The 17,912-nt window shown below is 35.2% G+C and overlaps 4 protein-coding genes across 4 annotated transcripts; 3 read left to right on the top strand and 1 right to left on the bottom strand.

The window, feature by feature from the left end:
• Positions 1 to 16: 16 nt before the first annotated feature.
• On the bottom strand, positions 17 to 1,415 carry LOC111486173. The gene has a single exon (XM_023133205.1). It carries the CDS (start codon positions 1,186 to 1,188, stop codon positions 682 to 684), a length of 507 nt encoding a protein of 168 aa, XP_022988973.1. The 5' UTR covers positions 1,189 to 1,415; the 3' UTR covers positions 17 to 681.
• Positions 1,416 to 2,651: 1,236 nt separating this feature from the next.
• On the top strand, positions 2,652 to 5,838 carry LOC111485955 (probable L-type lectin-domain containing receptor kinase VII.2). The gene is made up of 2 exons (XM_023132932.1): positions 2,652 to 5,259; positions 5,324 to 5,838. The coding sequence occupies exon 1, from the start codon at positions 2,663 to 2,665 to the stop codon at positions 4,787 to 4,789; it is 2,127 nt and encodes a 708-aa protein (XP_022988700.1). The 5' UTR covers positions 2,652 to 2,662; the 3' UTR covers positions 4,790 to 5,259; positions 5,324 to 5,838.
• A 2,470-nt stretch (positions 5,839 to 8,308) lies between these two features.
• Positions 8,309 to 9,523, top strand: LOC111486089. The gene is made up of 3 exons (XM_023133096.1): positions 8,309 to 8,606; positions 8,721 to 8,946; positions 9,021 to 9,523. The coding sequence occupies exons 1-3, from the start codon at positions 8,373 to 8,375 to the stop codon at positions 9,449 to 9,451; spliced, it is 891 nt and encodes a 296-aa protein (XP_022988864.1). The 5' UTR covers positions 8,309 to 8,372; the 3' UTR covers positions 9,452 to 9,523.
• A 2,713-nt stretch (positions 9,524 to 12,236) lies between these two features.
• On the top strand, positions 12,237 to 13,469 carry LOC111486157 (transcription factor bHLH162-like). The gene is made up of 3 exons (XM_023133184.1): positions 12,237 to 12,564; positions 12,692 to 13,027; positions 13,117 to 13,469. The coding sequence occupies exons 1-3, from the start codon at positions 12,424 to 12,426 to the stop codon at positions 13,258 to 13,260; spliced, it is 621 nt and encodes a 206-aa protein (XP_022988952.1). The 5' UTR covers positions 12,237 to 12,423; the 3' UTR covers positions 13,261 to 13,469.
• Positions 13,470 to 17,912: the final 4,443 nt, after the last annotated feature.

Genomic DNA, 17,912 nt, shown 5'->3' with positions numbered 1-17,912 from the left:
CCAATACAAACACAAATTATCAGAACTTTTGGGGATGAACATTGAGAAAGAACCCTTTGTGAAGAACTCAACTTTCTGCATACAAGGTGTTCGATAGAATGCCGCAATGGTATTTCAGCAAGCTATTTTTGTAAGCCTTTCTGAGATGAATTTCTTTACAAAAACAAAGAAGAAAACTGTTCTAAGACAGATAAACAAGTTCATGTTCTTCTAAAACAGTTAAATGAAGATCATTTTCCTTTCTGGGTTTACCTTTACTTCTTTTCAAAACAAAGAAAGAACTGTTCTTATCTTGTTCTTCAAGCCAAGTTTGCTCCATGACAACAGATCCATCATATCTTTGAATCAAACAGTTCAGTGATATCATTATGAACAAATCCCAGACAACCCTTGTTCTAAAATCGACCATTTCATTACATGAATCAGTATAAACTCCCTGTATTCCATCCATTAGCAAAGAAAAGAGATCTGTAAATCCCAAGTTTATGAAGCATTTCTGGAGAGAAAGCAATGATCCATATGAACCCATAAACCCTAAAGTTACAAGGAAGATCTAAACCATTAAAACCAGGCATGCTTCACCTACAAGTATGAACAAAAAACACCAAAATCACCACAAATCTGAGATACCCATTTGATCAAAACCCCCAAATCCTCCCTCAATCCCACCAAAATCAGCCTCTAACTCTCATTACTCTTCCTAAACAAAGCAAAGTACCCCAAAACAGCACAAACAGCAGCCACCAAATTCCCTTCCTTCAACAAAATCTTAGCCACAACCCCAAAAATCTCCTTAGTAATCTTCCTCCCCTCCACCACCAACGCCCTCTTAGGCTTCCCAAAGAAGTAAAGCAGCACAACAATGGTGATCCAAGTGACAAGGGTGGCCGGAACCATGACAGCTAGTGCAGCCACCATGGAAAGAACCCCAAAAACTGCCCCAAGAAGCAGAGAAGCATAAATCGCAGGCCACCCAAATGAAGAAGAGGAAGAAGAAGAAGAAACTTCCACTTGGGATTTGTACCAAGAGAGTATAGAAGCAAGGAAATTCCAGGAAGAAGACAAAAGAAGGGCATAAACCAGAACAAAAAGACATACCCATGTTCTTCTTTTGCTCATCACTCTCATAATCAAAGAGTACCATTGAGGAGCGATTGTTTCTGGGTCTTCTTCCTTATTGTCTGCCATTCCCGATTTCCAAATCTGTTAATCTTCTGTGATTTTCAGAGCTTTCTCCTTTGATGGAGAGTTTCCCTTTCCCTTCCTCTTTCGGCGTTAAGAAAGCAGCACGCCCAGTGGTGAAGGTTAAACAAAGAAGCAAAAGAAGCTCAAAAACTTCACGCTCACCTCCTCACCTGTGTGCCAAACTTCCCAATGGACTCACTCTGTGGACCAATCCAAAGGGTTTCTAGTCGAACGTGTTGAACACGCGCCAACAAATGGATGAATGAACCGTATGAACCTAGTAAACCAAAGGACTGCCCCCGTCCTCTTAATGACAGTTTGGGTTGGGCTATCCCTTCAGCTTTTGCTAATTCTTTAAAAGTAAGGTTTAAGATTGAGTTGAATTGGATTGTAACCCTATTTTTAAATTGGTCGAAGTGTCAACTAAAGAATCTACCCAAATTTTGTTGAGTAATATTCCTGTAAAAAAAATCATTAATAAGAACAAGAAAAGAATCTTAAAAGAATTGTGGGTGCTATTCATTAAAGGGAATATTTGTTCGATCATTGTAAGCTTTTTAATGGAAAGAGAAATAGATGATGAGTTTAACTAAAACTTGGGAATGATAGAACATCGTGATTATATGAATAGACATGGCCGTATTAATTTTATAGTTTTGGTTTAATCTCCATTAGTTCGATTCTTCAAATTTTATTTTTATTTTTTAACGTCAAATTCAAAATTCTCTCGTGTAAATAAACCTACTCTTCTTCATAAACGAAAATATAATATATTTATTTTTTATTTATTATAGATAAAAATATTTTTTATAAAAATAAAATAAAATAATGAATTAAAAAACGCGAACTAATTGAAGAAAAGAAAACAAATATAAAAATGGAGAATCATATTAAAGAGAGAAAAAAACAAAAATAAAAATAAAAATTGGAAAAGAAATTGAAAAAATAATAAAAAATAGATAAGAGGAATAATAAAAATAAAAAATAAGGGAAAAAAAAAAAACAAATCAAAACCACTTGAGAAAAAAGGTATGAGCTTTTAGAAAACTCCTACCCACCAAGGCAACTTGGATGTTAAGAGTGGTTTCGCACTCGATTCGTTTTTTGTCATTTTATATAACGGTATCACTGATGCTATTGTGACATTAAAATAAAATCGTTTTAGTCTCTTACTTATAGGTTTTATAAGCCCACGTCAATTTTCTTAAAAAACTCTTAATAAAAAATGTCAAGTCGAGTTGCTACGAAGACATTGACTCTGGGCTTGGACGGTTATTAATGGTATCAAAATCATATATTGAACTGTGTGCCATAAAAATGTTAGCTTTCAAAGTAAATGTATAGTGAGATACCGCATTGGTTAGAGGAAGAACAATACATTTCTGATATGAACTTGAAAACCTCTCACTAATAGGCGAACCAGCGGTATCTGTTTGACCTTGTGTTTCTCTCTCTATAGACTTTCTTACTTAGAACGATGACCCAAAATCCTGGTTCCACCAATCCGCTTCATGGCTGTTTTGACAATCTCGTCCCATGGCTGCTTTCGTTGACTCGATCGCCGTTCGTCCTTTTGCTTCAACTCTGTCTCTCAATCTCTCTCATTTGCGTTCCAAACCGTTCTTTTCTTGAAGGAATCATGTCTTCTTCTTCAATCACTCTGTTCTGCGCCGTAATTTCGATTCTAATCTCCATGTCCATGTCAGTCTCCGCTACAGAGTTCATCTTCAACACGAATTTCACTTCCACTAATACTCTGCTCTTCGGCAACGCTACCGTTGATTCATCTGTTCTTATTCTCACAAGGGATTCAACTTTCACCATCGGCCGTGCTCTATACCCTTCCAAAATCCCGGTCCGTTTCTCCGATTCTTCTTTTTCCTTTGCAACTTCCTTCATCTTCTCCGTCACTCCACAGCCAAATCACCTCCCCGGCCATGGATTCGCCTTTCTCTTCACACCTTCTACTGGAATCAATGGCACGAGCTCGGCTCAGAATTTGGGGCTTTTCAATTTCACCACTAATGGTAACCCTAATAACCATGTCTTCGCTGTTGAGTTCGATTCCTTCCAAAATCAAGAGTTCAACGACTCGAATGATAACCATGTGGGTGTAGATTTGAATTCTCTTGAGTCTACTGCCTCATCTACAGCAGGGTTTTGGAATGAACATGGAGAATTCAAGGAGTTGAGGATCAACAATGGAGAAATTTATCAGGTTTGGATTGAATGCTTAAACTCTTTGGTTAATATTACAATGGCTGAATTGGGAATGAGAAAGCCTAGAAAACCATTGATATCTCTGTCTGTGGATTTCTCTGAATTGCTTTTGGATGAGATGTTTGTAGGATTTACAGCCTCCACAGGGCAATTAGTTCAAAGCCATAAGATATTATCATGGAGTTTTAGTACCTCTAATTTGTCAATTGGTGATGCTTTAGTAAGAACGAATTTTCCATCATTTGCTCCTCATAATGACTCTATTTTTAACTCAATAGCTTTCATTGTGGGGATAATTGTGGGTGGTTCTGGGCTTGTGATCATCTGTTGTATTGTGGTCTATGTTCTTGTAATTATCAAAAGAAGGGGAAGAAAGAAACCAATGGATGATGATATTGAAGATTGGGAGTTGGAATATTGGCCTCATCGGTTTGCTTATGATGATGTTTATGCAGCAACTGATGGGTTCTCAGAGGCCAATGTTGTTGGCTTTGGGCGTAATGGAATGGTCTATAAAGGGGAATTAGGGAGATCAAAGGTTGCTGTGAAGAAAATCTCTGTTGAAACTGAGTGTGGAATGAGGGAGTTTATGGCTGAGATTTCGAGTCTCAGACGATTAAAACATAGAAATTTAGTAAAACTTATAGGATGGTGCAAGAAAGAGAATGGAAGCTTGATCTTAGTGTATGAATTCATGGAAAATGGAAGTTTAGACAAGAAGTTGTTTGAGTGTGATGAGAATACGACGCTGAGTTGGGAGAAAAGGATGAAGGTTTTGAGCGATGTAGCGACGGGGCTGCTATATCTGCATCAAGGTTGGGATTACAAGGTTATACATAGTGACGTTAAAGCAAACAACGTGCTACTCGACAAGGACATGAATGCAAGGTTAGGAGACTTCGGGTTGGCTCGAATGCAACCCAACAAGAGAATGGTAGACAAAAAGCAAGTGGTGGGAACTGTTGGGTACCTGGCGCCAGAGGTGGTTCGAACAGGGCGAGTATCGATGCAAGGCGACGTTTTCGGGTTCGGGGTGTTGGTTTTGGAGGTGGTTTGTGGGCGGAGAGCAATGGAAGAAGGGAAGCCATTGTTGGTAGATTGGATGAGAGGAGTAATGGAGAGGAATGAGGTTGTAGTGGCTGTTGATGAGAGATTGAAAGTTGAAGAGGTTGGAGAAGAGATTGATGAAATGGAGAGAATGGTTTGTTTGGGATTATTATGTGCACATCCTGAGGCTGGTGCAAGGCCAACAATGCAACAAGTTATGAACATCTTGGGTGAGATAAACGGAGATAACTCAAATCATCGAACGTTTGAACAAATCAAAACATCTTCTTCTTCAACATCCTTCGTTGAATCAGACGTTTTAAAGAGTGGTCGTTAGCTGAACTTTGATTGTTTTAATACAGGGACGACGGATTCAGTCTTAGACTTCATTATGTAAATTCAGTGTTTATACTATGTTTAGATGATGTGATCATAGCTACTCATTTATTTTGATTCATTTTTGTAAAAGAAGTACTTAGTGTGAAAGATTTGAATTAGAGGCTCGATATGGAGGAAAATACTTCTGTGAGAATTGGCGTTAACCTTACTAGTATCTAGCCTTTGACATGTTGTATATTCAAACCCATTTGCATGTGGTTTTCGAACTCCGACATACTATAGGTTGGTCTCCTCTCGATTGCTTCCTTCTTTCCTCGACAACGTTTAGCTCGGATATGTCAAGTTGGGGACTAGGGAACGTTGATGTTTCTCTTACCTATCCTTTCAAGACGATTTGCTCAGAGGTGGGGACAATGGACCAGTGGTTTTTCGGCCGGACCCCTGAGCATGATGGGATACTGATATCTGGTACGTCTTACTCTTTGTTTACCTCATCTCCATCTCAAACTTTATACTAACTTAAGCTTCGAAGTGGACGTGGTCAAGCACCATATCCCAACTTAGTCGGAGTCGAGCTCGAGCATCACATCTTGCCAATATGAAATTGGCACCAACACATGATATTGCACATACAAATTCTCTACACTCGCCCAGAGTTGGAGGCTCCTTTGCCATCCTTCATGCTTCAATTGGATATAATCTTTCATTTGCTTGGTTGCCATAAAGCTTTTGAGATGATGCATAATGTTCAAATTTGAGATGATCCTTCAATATCGAGAGAGGGGAATAGCACGCACGTTCAAGTTGTTCAACGACATCATACTGTTCCCTGCCCCCTAAACGAAGCGATATTTGAGATGAAGATAACGTGAGGTTGCCTTCACAAGTCAACTTTACAACTAGAAGTACTTCAATGATATATCCCGATTCCCAACACACATAAACCTTAATGAAAGTGTACGTTGTCTAAGGAGCTTTGGAGGCATGTCTTCTCTTCTAATGTTTCTTTTGAATACATGATATGAATGATTGGACAACGTTAGACCATCGTGACTGATACAATCCAATAAGCGTAGCTTGAAAAGTTACCGATCCTCCATAATCGACAAGTGCTTTTCTGAGAAATTAACCCTATGCAAGCTCGGGAAAAATCCTTTCATGATTCTTAATAGAAACTCGCAGGATTTATAAATATCAACACTCTTCTAATAATATGTCCCGATGAATTTAACATTGAGATATTTTGAATCTACATGGAAAAGTGATCGAGCAAGTTGGGCTTTATGAATGACCTCGACAATCAAGCTAAAAAGTCTTCTTTGGGAGATATTTTCAAGATAATCCTTACTTTTTTTTCTCTCTTTTTCTAAAAAAATCATTTATTAAGATTCCTCATTTAAATAACTAAACCATAGTTAGCCCCTAACTCAACCTAGGGTGGGTGAACCATAACAATTTGATTAATTAAAAAAAAGCTAATTATGATTACGCCCCTTCCAGAATCTCGAGGTAAAAATGGATAAGATTTTTCATTTTCTTTTTTAAATAGCTTGGGGCCTTATCATTATCTCTATTATAATTATATTATAAGGTATAAAACTTTATTTTAAAATAATTATTTAACATTAATTTTTAGAATTAATGAAGATTTTTTATATTTAATTTCTTATGATATTATTCCTAATAAAAAAACATTATTATTATTATTATTATTATTATTATTATTATAATATGAATTATTCAATCACTCCATGGGTAGTCTTTTCCAATGGGCTTTCCGCCGGTTTTGAACTAATTTTTATTATTTTAAAACATGATTGCAAATATATATATATATATATATATATTTATTAAAGTTATATGATTATTTTTATTTTTGGTCCGAAAAATCCATATCAATTTTTAAAAATGAATGAAACATGTTTCCTTAAATATAAATTAATTCCTACAAATTTCAATTTATTGGATAATATGTTGGGGTACATTTGTCTTGTAGCGGTTCCCCAATCAGGCCGAAGATTCGATGACGACCAAAGAATATGTGCCACGTCAGCTTACTGAAAAATAAATAAATAAGATGGAAAATATTTTTGTATTAAAAAAGCAAATTATGTTGCTAATAGTTCGAAAAATAATAGTATGGTCTTGGAATTGACAACTTTGACCCTCAACTTTAACACAATTAGATCAAAATAAATTCTAAATTAAATTTAAATAATATGGATCAAAAAATATATATCTCTTTTAAATAAAATCAATATATATGAATAAAAAAATGACAATTTTTATATTTACCACTAAAAGATTGACACGTATAATTTTTTTTTTTTTTTTTGTAAACATTAATCTTCTATCTCATAAATAATAGGAAATTATGGTTCTACTTTTCCACACACATTAACGTTTGTGGATAAGTCCACGTGTCGCCTATACTGTCAGCTGTCGCAACCAAATGCTGGGGATTGCTGAGTGTCGCCACGTTTCACTTGTGATTCAGACAACACTTTTCCTAGCAGTTTCCAGTTCCCAATTATTTTTTATGGAATTTACTAAAACGAGATAAGTTTTGGTATTGGATAGGAAAACGACAAAAAAAAAATGGAACAAAACAAAAAAAAAGTGCAGGTGCTGTTGGATGAAAATCCAAATTCGTTCCGCCGTAATTTTATAATCAAAGAATATTAGATCGAATATTTTCTTTCTTGGAGAATGATCGTGAATTTATAACGAAGGAATATTCTCTCTATTGGTGTGAGGTCTTCTCGAAAAGCCCATATCTAAGAAATAGTGGGAATTCTTGATCTCGAACATACCATTTGTAACTATAATCCTTCATAGAGGAGATTTCAGGGATGTATAAGATTTCAATACGGATGGAATTATATTTTCAGTCCCCGCCCAATTCTCTGTATTGAAAATAAAAATAAAAATAAAAACAATAATGAACCATGAAAAATTACTCGATCCCCACAAAAATAAATGTGGAATTCAGATTTCACGAGGATGAGGACAGGAAGGCTTCTCCATGCCTGTCCTACCCCACCCTGCGGACATCTAACATAGTGAAGAGTGTCTACCCTACCCAGTGGACATGTAACATAGTGAAGAGTGAAGAATGGGGACGAGGATGGGAGGGCTTCTACGTGTCTGCCCTACCCTACCGTGTGGACATCTAACATAGTAAAGAGTGAAGATAACATTACTTCAAGTTAAAACACTATCAATTTTAGAGTTTCTAAGATTAAGTGTTTTTTTTTTTTTTTTTTTGGGTAATGGTTAGCAAATTCAATCTACAAATTTCCCTTAAAAAAAAAATAGAATATTCAAGAATTATCGGAACTATTTTGTAATAATATAGGAGAAGAAGGATTAGTTGAGCTGACGTGGAATTAGCTGTCTAATCCACAATGAAGTGGACCCAGCGTTTTCTTTCTTTCACGCGGCGGCTCGTTCATCCAGCTATGATGGTGGATCCCACCCGAATTTCCTACTATAAATGCACTGCAATTTTCCTCCCGGACTTCTCATTCCGATTTCAGAACACTTAAATCTAGCTTCTTCGTCCGCCTCTGCCTGGAGCGATGGTGAGAATTCCAGTAACTGTGCGAACTTCCGGTGAGAATGTCGACTTCACGTGCGCAACTGCGAGTTTTTCCGACGTCTTTTTTAGGTATTTGGAGGTTGGAGAGACGTCGTCGGGAAATTCCTGCAACTCCGACCACGGGAATGGTCACTTCGACGACGAGGAGGATGAAAATTCCTTCGATGTGAAAGAGAGGAAGGAGTTTTGGAAGTCGCAGGATGAAATTCTCAAGGTACTCATCGATTTGGATCTTGTGTAATTTGATCATAAACAGAGGAAATGAGGGATACAGAGTTGATGGCGGTGAGTGATTTCTGTAAATTGATCGTTGATTTTGATTTTTCAGGCGACGTTACGACGGACGAGTTCGATCGAATCGAGAATCCGCCGAGAGACGGTGGAAATTGTTAGGAAAACGAACATAGAATCGACGATATGCGAGTGCGGTACTTCCGCGGCGGGAGGCTGCCGGAGTTGCTGGCAGAGAGAGATCTGCAATCGGCTACGAATCGCCGGTTTCAATTGTGCGATGTGCAAATCGAAATGGAGAAGTTCATCGGACGTTCCGTCAGGTAAACACATCGACAATTGATCTGATTAATGAACCAAAAACGAAATCGTTTACGAAGAAACCCTAATTTTCCAGGCGAACATTCGTATTTAGAAGTATTGGAGAATTCGAGTTCAAGAAGAGGGGAAATTCGTGTGGTGATCGAACTCAATTTTAGGTCAGAGTTCGAGATGGCGAGAGCGAGCGAAGAATACAACAAATTTATCAGGCGATTACCGGAAGTGTTTGTGGGGAAATCGGAGAGATTATGGTCTCTGATTAAGATCCTGTGCGCGGCGGCGAAGAGGTGCACAACAGAGAAGAAGATGCATTTGGCGCCATGGAGGAAGCAGAAATACGTGCAATTGAAGTGGCAGGGACGGAGGGAGAGGGCGGCAGTGGCGGTGGCTCCGCCTCTGCCGGTGAATTTATCCGAGCGGCCGGTGAAATCGAAGGCGTCAATGCTGACATTTGATCTGCGGGAGAATTTGCCTGGCCTGCATCGTAAAGCAGTTGAAGTTGTTTGAAGCAATTTTGTTATTGCGTTTTGTTAAATTCTGTAGAATAGTTTTGTAAAAATATTTTCTTTCTTTTAAATATTCATTTTTTATCTTCATATTTTTTTATCTAATTATTTAACTATTTCTTTTTTTCAAGTTCATCCATCAAAATATACCAATTTCAATTATTTTTATTAAATATTAATGGTGTATAAATTCTGGTTTGATTGGGCTGGGCTTATATATTGTTTGGACTTGTTCTAAATAGGCCCAGTCTTTTTTTTCTTTTTTTTTCTTTTTTTTTCTCTCTCTCTCCACCCGTCCCTAATAGAGGGGCAGCCGATAGTTATATATAGTAAGCCGTTGTTGTTGTCCTCTTTTGCTTACATTTTCATATAACACCGATTTTAATTTCTCAAATCTTGATTTCAAAATCTCTCTCCTCCGTTTTCTAAAACTTTCTTTTGAACTGAACCTAAAGGCTCGAGCATACGTCTGTAGACGACACAAGAACGAATTGGCTTAACTAACTTGTTGCTAAGTTCGCCTGCCATCAAAGTGCAAGTCAAAATTAACATTAAAAATATATAATAACAAAATAAAAAAATTACAAATAATATATATGAATTTGAAATTTTGGATTATTGCCACCGATCTCCTATTTTTAGGTTGGATTTAAGTATTCATAGAACATATTATATTAATAACTAAAAATTCTATAAAATTCAAACATCAATATTTAAAGTCAAAACAAATTACGAACATGAGTTACCCGTCTTTTGAGATATTTAACCTAAGTTATTCTCGTCTTTTTAAATAGAGGATAGATTGGGTTGAAAAAAAAAAAAAAAAAAAAACCATAAATCTAATCAATTTTTTGAGTTTTTTTTAAATTCAACCGAACCCAAACCGAAAAAAATCTAACCCAACCCATGTTCGAATTGTTAGGTTGAATGGCACTGTGATCTATATGGGTCACGACCTCATGTATTTATATATGTGTATGATGAAGATTGCATTCTAAATTATAGATTTGGTAACAAACAAGTAAATCATTAAATTATCTTACTATATACAGAGATCTATTCTACGTTTAACATGGGTTACTTATTTTGAGGTGGTCAGGTTATTGGATCATATGAATACCCTTAACATTACTTAAGCCTAACGATCGAACTTCTTAACCTTCAATCATTAATATAACATTGAAATCAACAATGAAAGAACCCCACAAAAATTATAGACATGTAAACACGAGACAAGACAATGTTTGCCGATATTACTCGTGTTCATACCAACCATTCTATAAAATGACAGCCATATGTAATTTCAAATATTTCACTTTTAATCTTCATATTTTCAAAAATCTTATTTATTATAGAAAATTTCATAAAGTGACTCTACATTTGATTCGTCACGACCCCACTCAGGAGAATCTATGTTTACACAATGAACGAGAATAGTATGGAAAGTAATTGGCGGTTGGTACGATAACCAAACATGAATTATATTTAGTAGCCATTCCTTCTTAATATGGAAAGTAATTAGCAGTTGATACGATGACCGACAGGAATTATATTCAGTGGTCATTCCTTCTCAGTTGTCTTTTATTGGCCGTTGATACGATGATCAGACAAGAATTATATTCCGTGTGACCATTCCTTCTAATATTGTCTTTTATTATTATTATTATTTAAGTGGTTGATATTTTAAAATATTAAATGTCTTAAAAATTTATCAAATATTATTATTATTATTATTGTAAATAGTTATATAAATAATTATCTCTTAAAAAAATTAAAAGAATTTTTATTATAGTTGAAAATAAAATTTAAAAAATGAAAAAGAGTTGAATAAAATATCTACCTAACTTTATATTTAATAAAAAATAAACATAAAAAGATGTTCTTTTCCTATTTATGGGTTTTAAATTTTTCAAAAGATGTTCTTTTGAAAAGATTGAAGAACCTAAAAAGCAATTAATTAGGTCATTTTATAACAATTTTTTTTTTTTAGAAAAATATTTATAATCTTTTTTTTTAATAAAAAAAAATCAAATAAACACACCACACTTCCGCCCTTTTAAGAATATTAGAGTTTTTCGTATTTTTTTCACTTTTTTTGAAGTATCGGACTGAAATATGAATCAGATTTTCGAATTCCAGTTTCTATTAATATTAATAACGGAAAAAAAAATGAATTACCGAGATTTGAATTCAAACTTCCCGAACTCACTAATAAATTTTAAAAAAATTGTATCGAGTTTGAAAAGCAATTTTATTCTAAAAAGAGAAGTGGACACTCCATCTTATAAAAATGTAAGGACTAGAAAAAAAGAAAAGAACCATTGATATTAGCCGCAATTGAAACAGTATAAGAAGTTGGGTTTTGATTTGGTCACATTTTTTAAAGATTTTTTTTTTTCTCGATGATATTCTTTTTATTAATATTGATCTTAACGACCTTAACTTTAATATACGTTCATACTAATATCCTTTTCGAGGTTAAAAGAACGAGGAAAATATATATAAGAATGAAGGTAGTTCTTATAATTTTACAAATTAAAATTTATTAATTTATAATTTTCATTTTAAAATTTTTTATTTCTAATTTATTTAGGAAAATAATAACATAAAATTAAAATTAAAATAGGTAGGGCCCATCAAGAAGTACAGGATTATTTTTTTTGTTTTTCTTTCTTTTGGATGTTTACCTAGTGGACCATGGTCAAAAGCATGGTAAAATTACTGCGGGTTAAAATTACGAACCCACCGTAAAGTTCCTTCTACGGCGGCGGTTAAAAATATCTCAGTTTCTATTTCAGGTCTTTCTAATGCTGACGTAATTTGATGACGTCATCAAAAATGACGTCGTTTCACACCTAACCAAATCTTTGTACCGTACCCACTTTGCATAATGGTATATATAAATCCCACCTGAGTTCCAGCCATTTCTGTAACCTTCTTCATCTTCTTCTTCTTCATCGTCCTCTTCATCAAATGGATCGCCATTTCCAGTTCTCGACTTCGTCTTCCTCGGCTGCAAAGATCGAACGGCGAATCATAGAGAAAAACAGAAGAAATCAGATGAAAACCCTCTGTTCTCAGCTCAATTCCCTTCTCCCAAATCAGGATTCCAAGGTCCTTTCTTAACTCCTTCACATAAAACAGAGCAAAAGAGAGCATCCTCTGTTCTTGAATGACTTTTACATGAAATTAACGAACACCCACGAACCAAAATCTTGATTTGTTGTGTAATTTTATGCAGGAGATTTCATTATCATTGCCGGATCAAATCGATGAAGCTGTTAAGTACATAAAAGAGCTTGAGAAGAAAGTGAATTTAGCTAAGGAGAAGAAGGAAAAGCTAGAGGGGAAGAACAAGAGCCCGATGAATATCGAGTCGTCGTCGTCGTGCTCAGCTTCGCCTCAGCTCAAAATCCATCAATCTGGTCGAAGCTTGGAGATAATTTTAAGCAGTGGATTGGATAATCAGTATCTCTTCTCTGAAACCATTAGCATTCTTCAAAAAGAAGGCGTTGAAGTTGTGAATGCCAGCTTCTCTGTTTCTGGGAGCTCTGTTTTTCAAACTTTCCATGCACAAGTAATATCAATTCTCAAGAACTGATATCATATTGATTATGGTTGAGTTTGTCCTTGTTGTTAATGGGTTTTTGTGGTTTGATCATACAGCTCGAGGGCTCGATTATCGAATTCGAGGCAGCGAAGGTGACCGAGAGATTGAAGCGATTGGTTTACGGATCAAACAGCGACATGGAATTGCAGAAGGAGAAGCAATGGTGGGATGAATTCCCATCTGATGATTTGGATTACTAATTCCAACAAAAACACCTCAAGTTCATAAGAATACATTTAAAGACAACAAACTGAAAAGAAAAAGGAGAATAAAGGAGTCTTCAGAGTGTGTTGGTTCCAAATGTGTTGGAGTAAGGGACCAAGTCTTATAATACTCCATCTATTTAGACTTGTCGTTAACCAATTAAGTGGGGGAGGATGTCACGGTCATGCTCGTCCAGGGCGTGTTGCCCATGGCCGCATGCCTATGGCAAGCCAAACCCTTGTCATGTCTTTTCATTCTAGTGTTTTTACTTTTGTACTTCTAGGGCATATGACGCCTCAAAAATATCATGTCTAGGCCTGCTAGACATGAAATGCTTTTGTACTTCTAGGGCATATGACGCTTCAAAAATATCATGTCTAGGCATGCTTGGACATGAAATGCCTCAGAATGTACTATAGGGGATATGACTAGTTGTCAACTTCTCCCTACTCAAGGCTATATATGCTAAGCCGTTGTTATCTCTCTCTTGCTTCTTATATAATCTCTCTTTCAAAAATCTCTCTCTAAAAAATCTCTCTCTACCCTCGTTTTCTAAAACCTTCTTTCAAAACCGAGGCTAGAGGCTTGATCATACTACGGCCACGCAAGAACAAATAGGCTTAGCTCACTTGTCGTTGGAAAGTGAGTGCCACACAATCACTAGTCCGCTGCCTTTAAAAGTGCGATTGTGTCAAGTAGTATCAAAACTTTTCTGCTTAATATAAATATAAAAATAAATGAGACGTGAAAATTTGAAATTTCTGCTATCCAGTTTAATATTCACATAGTACTTGTAAATGGTAGAAACATACTATGTTTAGGACCTATTTCAAAGGGTAGAAAACTTCGATTTTAACTTTGAATGGAGAATGGAGTGGGAAGAGATTTCTCCCTGGTAACACGTAAAAACATTTTCGTAGTAGACACTTTTAACCATAAGAGTGTGAAAACATGTTCGTAGTAGACACGTTTAACCATAAGAGTGTGAAAACATCTTAATAGACACGTTTAACCATAAGAGTGTGAAAACATGTTCGTAGTAGACACGTTTAACCATAAGAGTGTGAAAACATCTTCTTAGTAGACACGTTTAACCATAAGAGTGTGAAAACATCTTCTTAGTAGACACGTTTAACCATAAGAGTGTGAAAACATCTTCTTAGTAGACACGTTTAACCATAAGAGTGTGAAAACATCTTCTTAGTAGACACGTTTAACCATAAGAGTGTGAAAACATGTTCGTAGTAGACACATTTAACCATAAGAGTGTGAAAATATCTTCTTAGTAGACACGTTTAACCATAAGAGTGTGAAAACATCTTTAACCATAAGAGTGTGAAAACATCTTCTTAGTAGACACGTTTAACCATAAGAGTGTGAAAACATCTTCTTAGTAGACACGTTTAACCAATCTTCTTAGTAGACACGTTTAACCATAAGAGTGTGAAAACATCTTCTTAGTAGACACGTTTAACCATAAGAGTGTGAAAACATGTTCGTAGTAGACACGTTTAACCATAAGAGTGTGTAGACACGTTTAACCATAAGAGTGTGAAAACATGTTCGTAGTAGACACGTTTAACCATAAGAGTGTGAAAACATGTTCGTAGAAGACACGTTTAACCATAAGAGTGTGAAAACATGTTCGTAGTAGACACGTTTAACACATGTTCGTAGAAGACACGTTTAACCATAAGAGTGTGAAAACATGTTCGTAGTAGACACGTTTAACCATAAGAGTGTGAAAACATCTTCTTAGTAGACACGTTTAACCATAAGAGTGTGAAAACATGTTCATAGTAGACACGTTTAACCATAAGAGTGTGAAAACATCTTCTTAGTAGACACGTTTAACCATAAGAGTGTGAAAACATCTTCTTAGTAGACACGTTTAACCATAAGAGTGTGAAAACATGTTCGCAGTAGACACGTTTAACCATAAGAGTGTGAACACATCTTCTTAGTAGACACGTTTTACCATAAGAGTGTGAACACATCTTCTTAGTAGACACGTTTTACCATAAGAGTGTGAACACATCTTCTTAGTAGACACGTTTTACCATAAGAGTGAAAACATCTCTTAGTAGACACGTTTTACCATAAGAGTGAAAACATCTCTTAGTAGACACGTTTAACCATAAGAGTGTGAAAACATCTTAGTAGACACGCTTTACCATAAGAGTGTGAAAACATCTTCTTAGTAGACACGCTTTACCATAAGAGTGCCTTAGTAGACACATTTTATTATATGAGAGTGTAAAAACATACTTAGTAGACATGGTCTATGAGAGTGTGAAAACAACATCTTTTAGTAGACATGTTTTACCATATGAGGGTATGAAAACATTATATGAGAGTGTAAAAACATTTACTTAGTAGACATGTTCTATGAGAGTGTGAAAACATCTCTTTAGATATGAGAGTGTGAAAACATCTCTTTAGATATGAGAGTGTAAAAACATCTCTTTAGATATGAGAGTGTAAAAACATCTCTTTAATAGACATGTTCTACCATATGAGGGTGTGAAAATATTTCCTTAGTAGACATGTAATACAATACGAGGGTGTGAAAACATCCCCTAATAGACATGTTCTACAATACGAGGGTGTGAAAACCTACACATTACATACAAGGGTTTAGGGTTTACCATATAAAGGTATAGACATGTTACCATAAAGGGTGTGAAAGCCTCTCTAGTAGACATGTTACCATATAATGATGTGAGAGCCAATCTAATAGAAACGTTACCATATAAGGGTGTGAATGCCTACACATTACTATATAAAGGCTTAGGATTTACCATATGAGAATATGAAAACTTCTCCCTCTTAAACACGTTACATATATAAGTGTATGAAAGACTACTACATGTTACCATTATAAGGGCTTAGGGTTTGAGAGTTAACATATAAAAGTGTAAAAATCTCTCACTAATAGACACATGTAAGTGTGTAAAAGCCTACACGTTACCATTACAAGAGTTTAGGGTTGAGTTTAAGGTCATGGTTTAATTATTTTTTTTTTGAAGCATATAAATGATTCATTAATCCTTGAATCTTAATTACCTAGTTTAAATTATTTTTTAAAGCAAATTATTAGATAAGATCAAAATATATTAATCAATATACATGTTAAATATTAGGCGATAAACCTTATCTGAACTTTAATGGAATCATCACATCAATTTATAAGAAAGCAATATTATATTTCTGTATGATAACGATCCTCCGGCAATCTTCGGGTTGAAAATTGAATAAACTCAAATTTCTTCTTCCTGGTTCGATATAGAACTTCAGATTGAAACTCGTTTCAAACGAAAAACAGGGCAAAAACACAGAATCATGAAGAAATTCAAGAATCAAGAAACAGAACAAAGAAGAAGAAGCTCTTTTAGAGAAGATTTTCAGAAACATTAGGGAAAAAAAGAGGATGAGTCAGAAAGAACGTAGCGATATAGAGAATGTTTGAAATCATGGACAATCATTCATCTATTTTCCTTCATCATTTTCATCGCAAATAGCAAAACGAAACGAAAAAATTACAGAGATGGGAAAGCTTCAGAGGAGAAACAGAGGAACCAGTTTTGAAATCCAGAGAAATTGAAACGGTTGACGGAGGGAATGGGGAAGAAAAGCGGAAGAGGTTTATTATATAGGGATGGGGATGTGGAAACCCTAGTTTTTTCTTTTGTTCCTTGGTGTTTGGTTGCAGGATTAACACTATTCCTCACGCGATTTAGAAACTATATTTTTAGAAATTTACAATTTATTTGTAAAATTTTTTGTTATTACTTTCCTAATTAATCGGGAAATCTTTATGCTTTTTGGGTTCCCCTCAGCCGTTTACCCGTTTTGTGGCCACTCTTTCCTTCCTTCAATCGATGTCCGACTGTCCCCAAATCCACCTCCTTACTAGTACATAGCCTCTAGTACACCACTTCGTATCTAGCTTTGATACCATTTGTAACGGTCTAAATCCACAGCTAACTGATTGTCCTCTTTGGACTGTCCCCAAATCCACCTCCTTACTAGTACATCGCCTCTGGTACACCACTTCGTATCTGGCTTTGATACCATTTGTAACGGTCTAAATCCACAGATAACTGATTGTCCTCTTTGGACTTTCCATTTTGGGCTTCCCTTCAAGACTTTAAAAAGGCTTTAAAATGTGGTTTGTTCTCCTTCTCAACCAACGTGACATTACATAATCCTCCCAATTCTTCTATCATGATTTTTAGAAGACAAAAATAATGAAAATACTTCTAAATTTTATATTTTATTTAAGGGTTTCAAAAATAACTTTGAATTTTTAAAAAATTTAATTAATACCTTCCCTTTCTTTTTTAAAGAATGTCCTAAAGATTTAAAAGTTATTAATACCATTTAATTTTATTAAAAAAAGTTAATTTTTTTTATTAACAATATATAGAATTTTTTTAATATCACTTTTACAATAAATATATATTATAATACAAATGTTAATGGGTACGAGGGTTAGGTAGGTTGGAAATTTGTTAAATCAACTCAAAATTTTGGATTGGTTGGCTTGGTGCCACGAGTAGAGTTCACAACTCAACCAAACCCAACCTCTATTCTCAATCTACTTATCACAGTATATGTTATATTAATAATGGATTAAATCAAATAT

Source organism: Cucurbita maxima, unplaced genomic scaffold (assembly GCF_002738345.1).
Source record: "Cucurbita maxima cultivar Rimu unplaced genomic scaffold, Cmax_1.0 Cma_Scf00011, whole genome shotgun sequence".
Lineage (NCBI taxonomy): Eukaryota > Viridiplantae > Streptophyta > Magnoliopsida > Cucurbitales > Cucurbitaceae > Cucurbita > Cucurbita maxima.
Note: the sequence above shows the minus strand (reverse complement) of the source record. Positions and strands in the feature narration are given on the sequence as shown.

What these genes read in the sequence shown, in the direction of transcription:
- LOC111486089 (XM_023133096.1), top strand. Translation starts at nt 8,373, where the DNA reads ATGGTGAGAATTCCAGTAACTGTGCGAACTTCCGGTGAGAATGTCGAC. An exon ending in CGCAGGATGAAATTCTCAAG is followed by an intron (nt 8,607 to 8,720) that starts GTACTCATCGAT and finishes TTGATTTTTCAG; the next exon opens with GCGACGTTACGACGGACGAG. An exon ending in TTCATCGGACGTTCCGTCAG is followed by an intron (nt 8,947 to 9,020) that starts GTAAACACATCG and finishes CTAATTTTCCAG; the next exon opens with GCGAACATTCGTATTTAGAA.
- LOC111486157 (XM_023133184.1), top strand. Translation starts at nt 12,424, where the DNA reads ATGGATCGCCATTTCCAGTTCTCGACTTCGTCTTCCTCGGCTGCAAAG. An exon ending in TCCCAAATCAGGATTCCAAG is followed by an intron (nt 12,565 to 12,691) that starts GTCCTTTCTTAA and finishes AATTTTATGCAG; the next exon opens with GAGATTTCATTATCATTGCC. An exon ending in TTCAAACTTTCCATGCACAA is followed by an intron (nt 13,028 to 13,116) that starts GTAATATCAATT and finishes TTGATCATACAG; the next exon opens with CTCGAGGGCTCGATTATCGA.
- LOC111486173 (XM_023133205.1), bottom strand. Translation starts at nt 1,188, where the DNA reads ATGGCAGACAATAAGGAAGAAGACCCAGAAACAATCGCTCCTCAATGG.
- LOC111485955 (XM_023132932.1), top strand. Translation starts at nt 2,663, where the DNA reads ATGACCCAAAATCCTGGTTCCACCAATCCGCTTCATGGCTGTTTTGAC.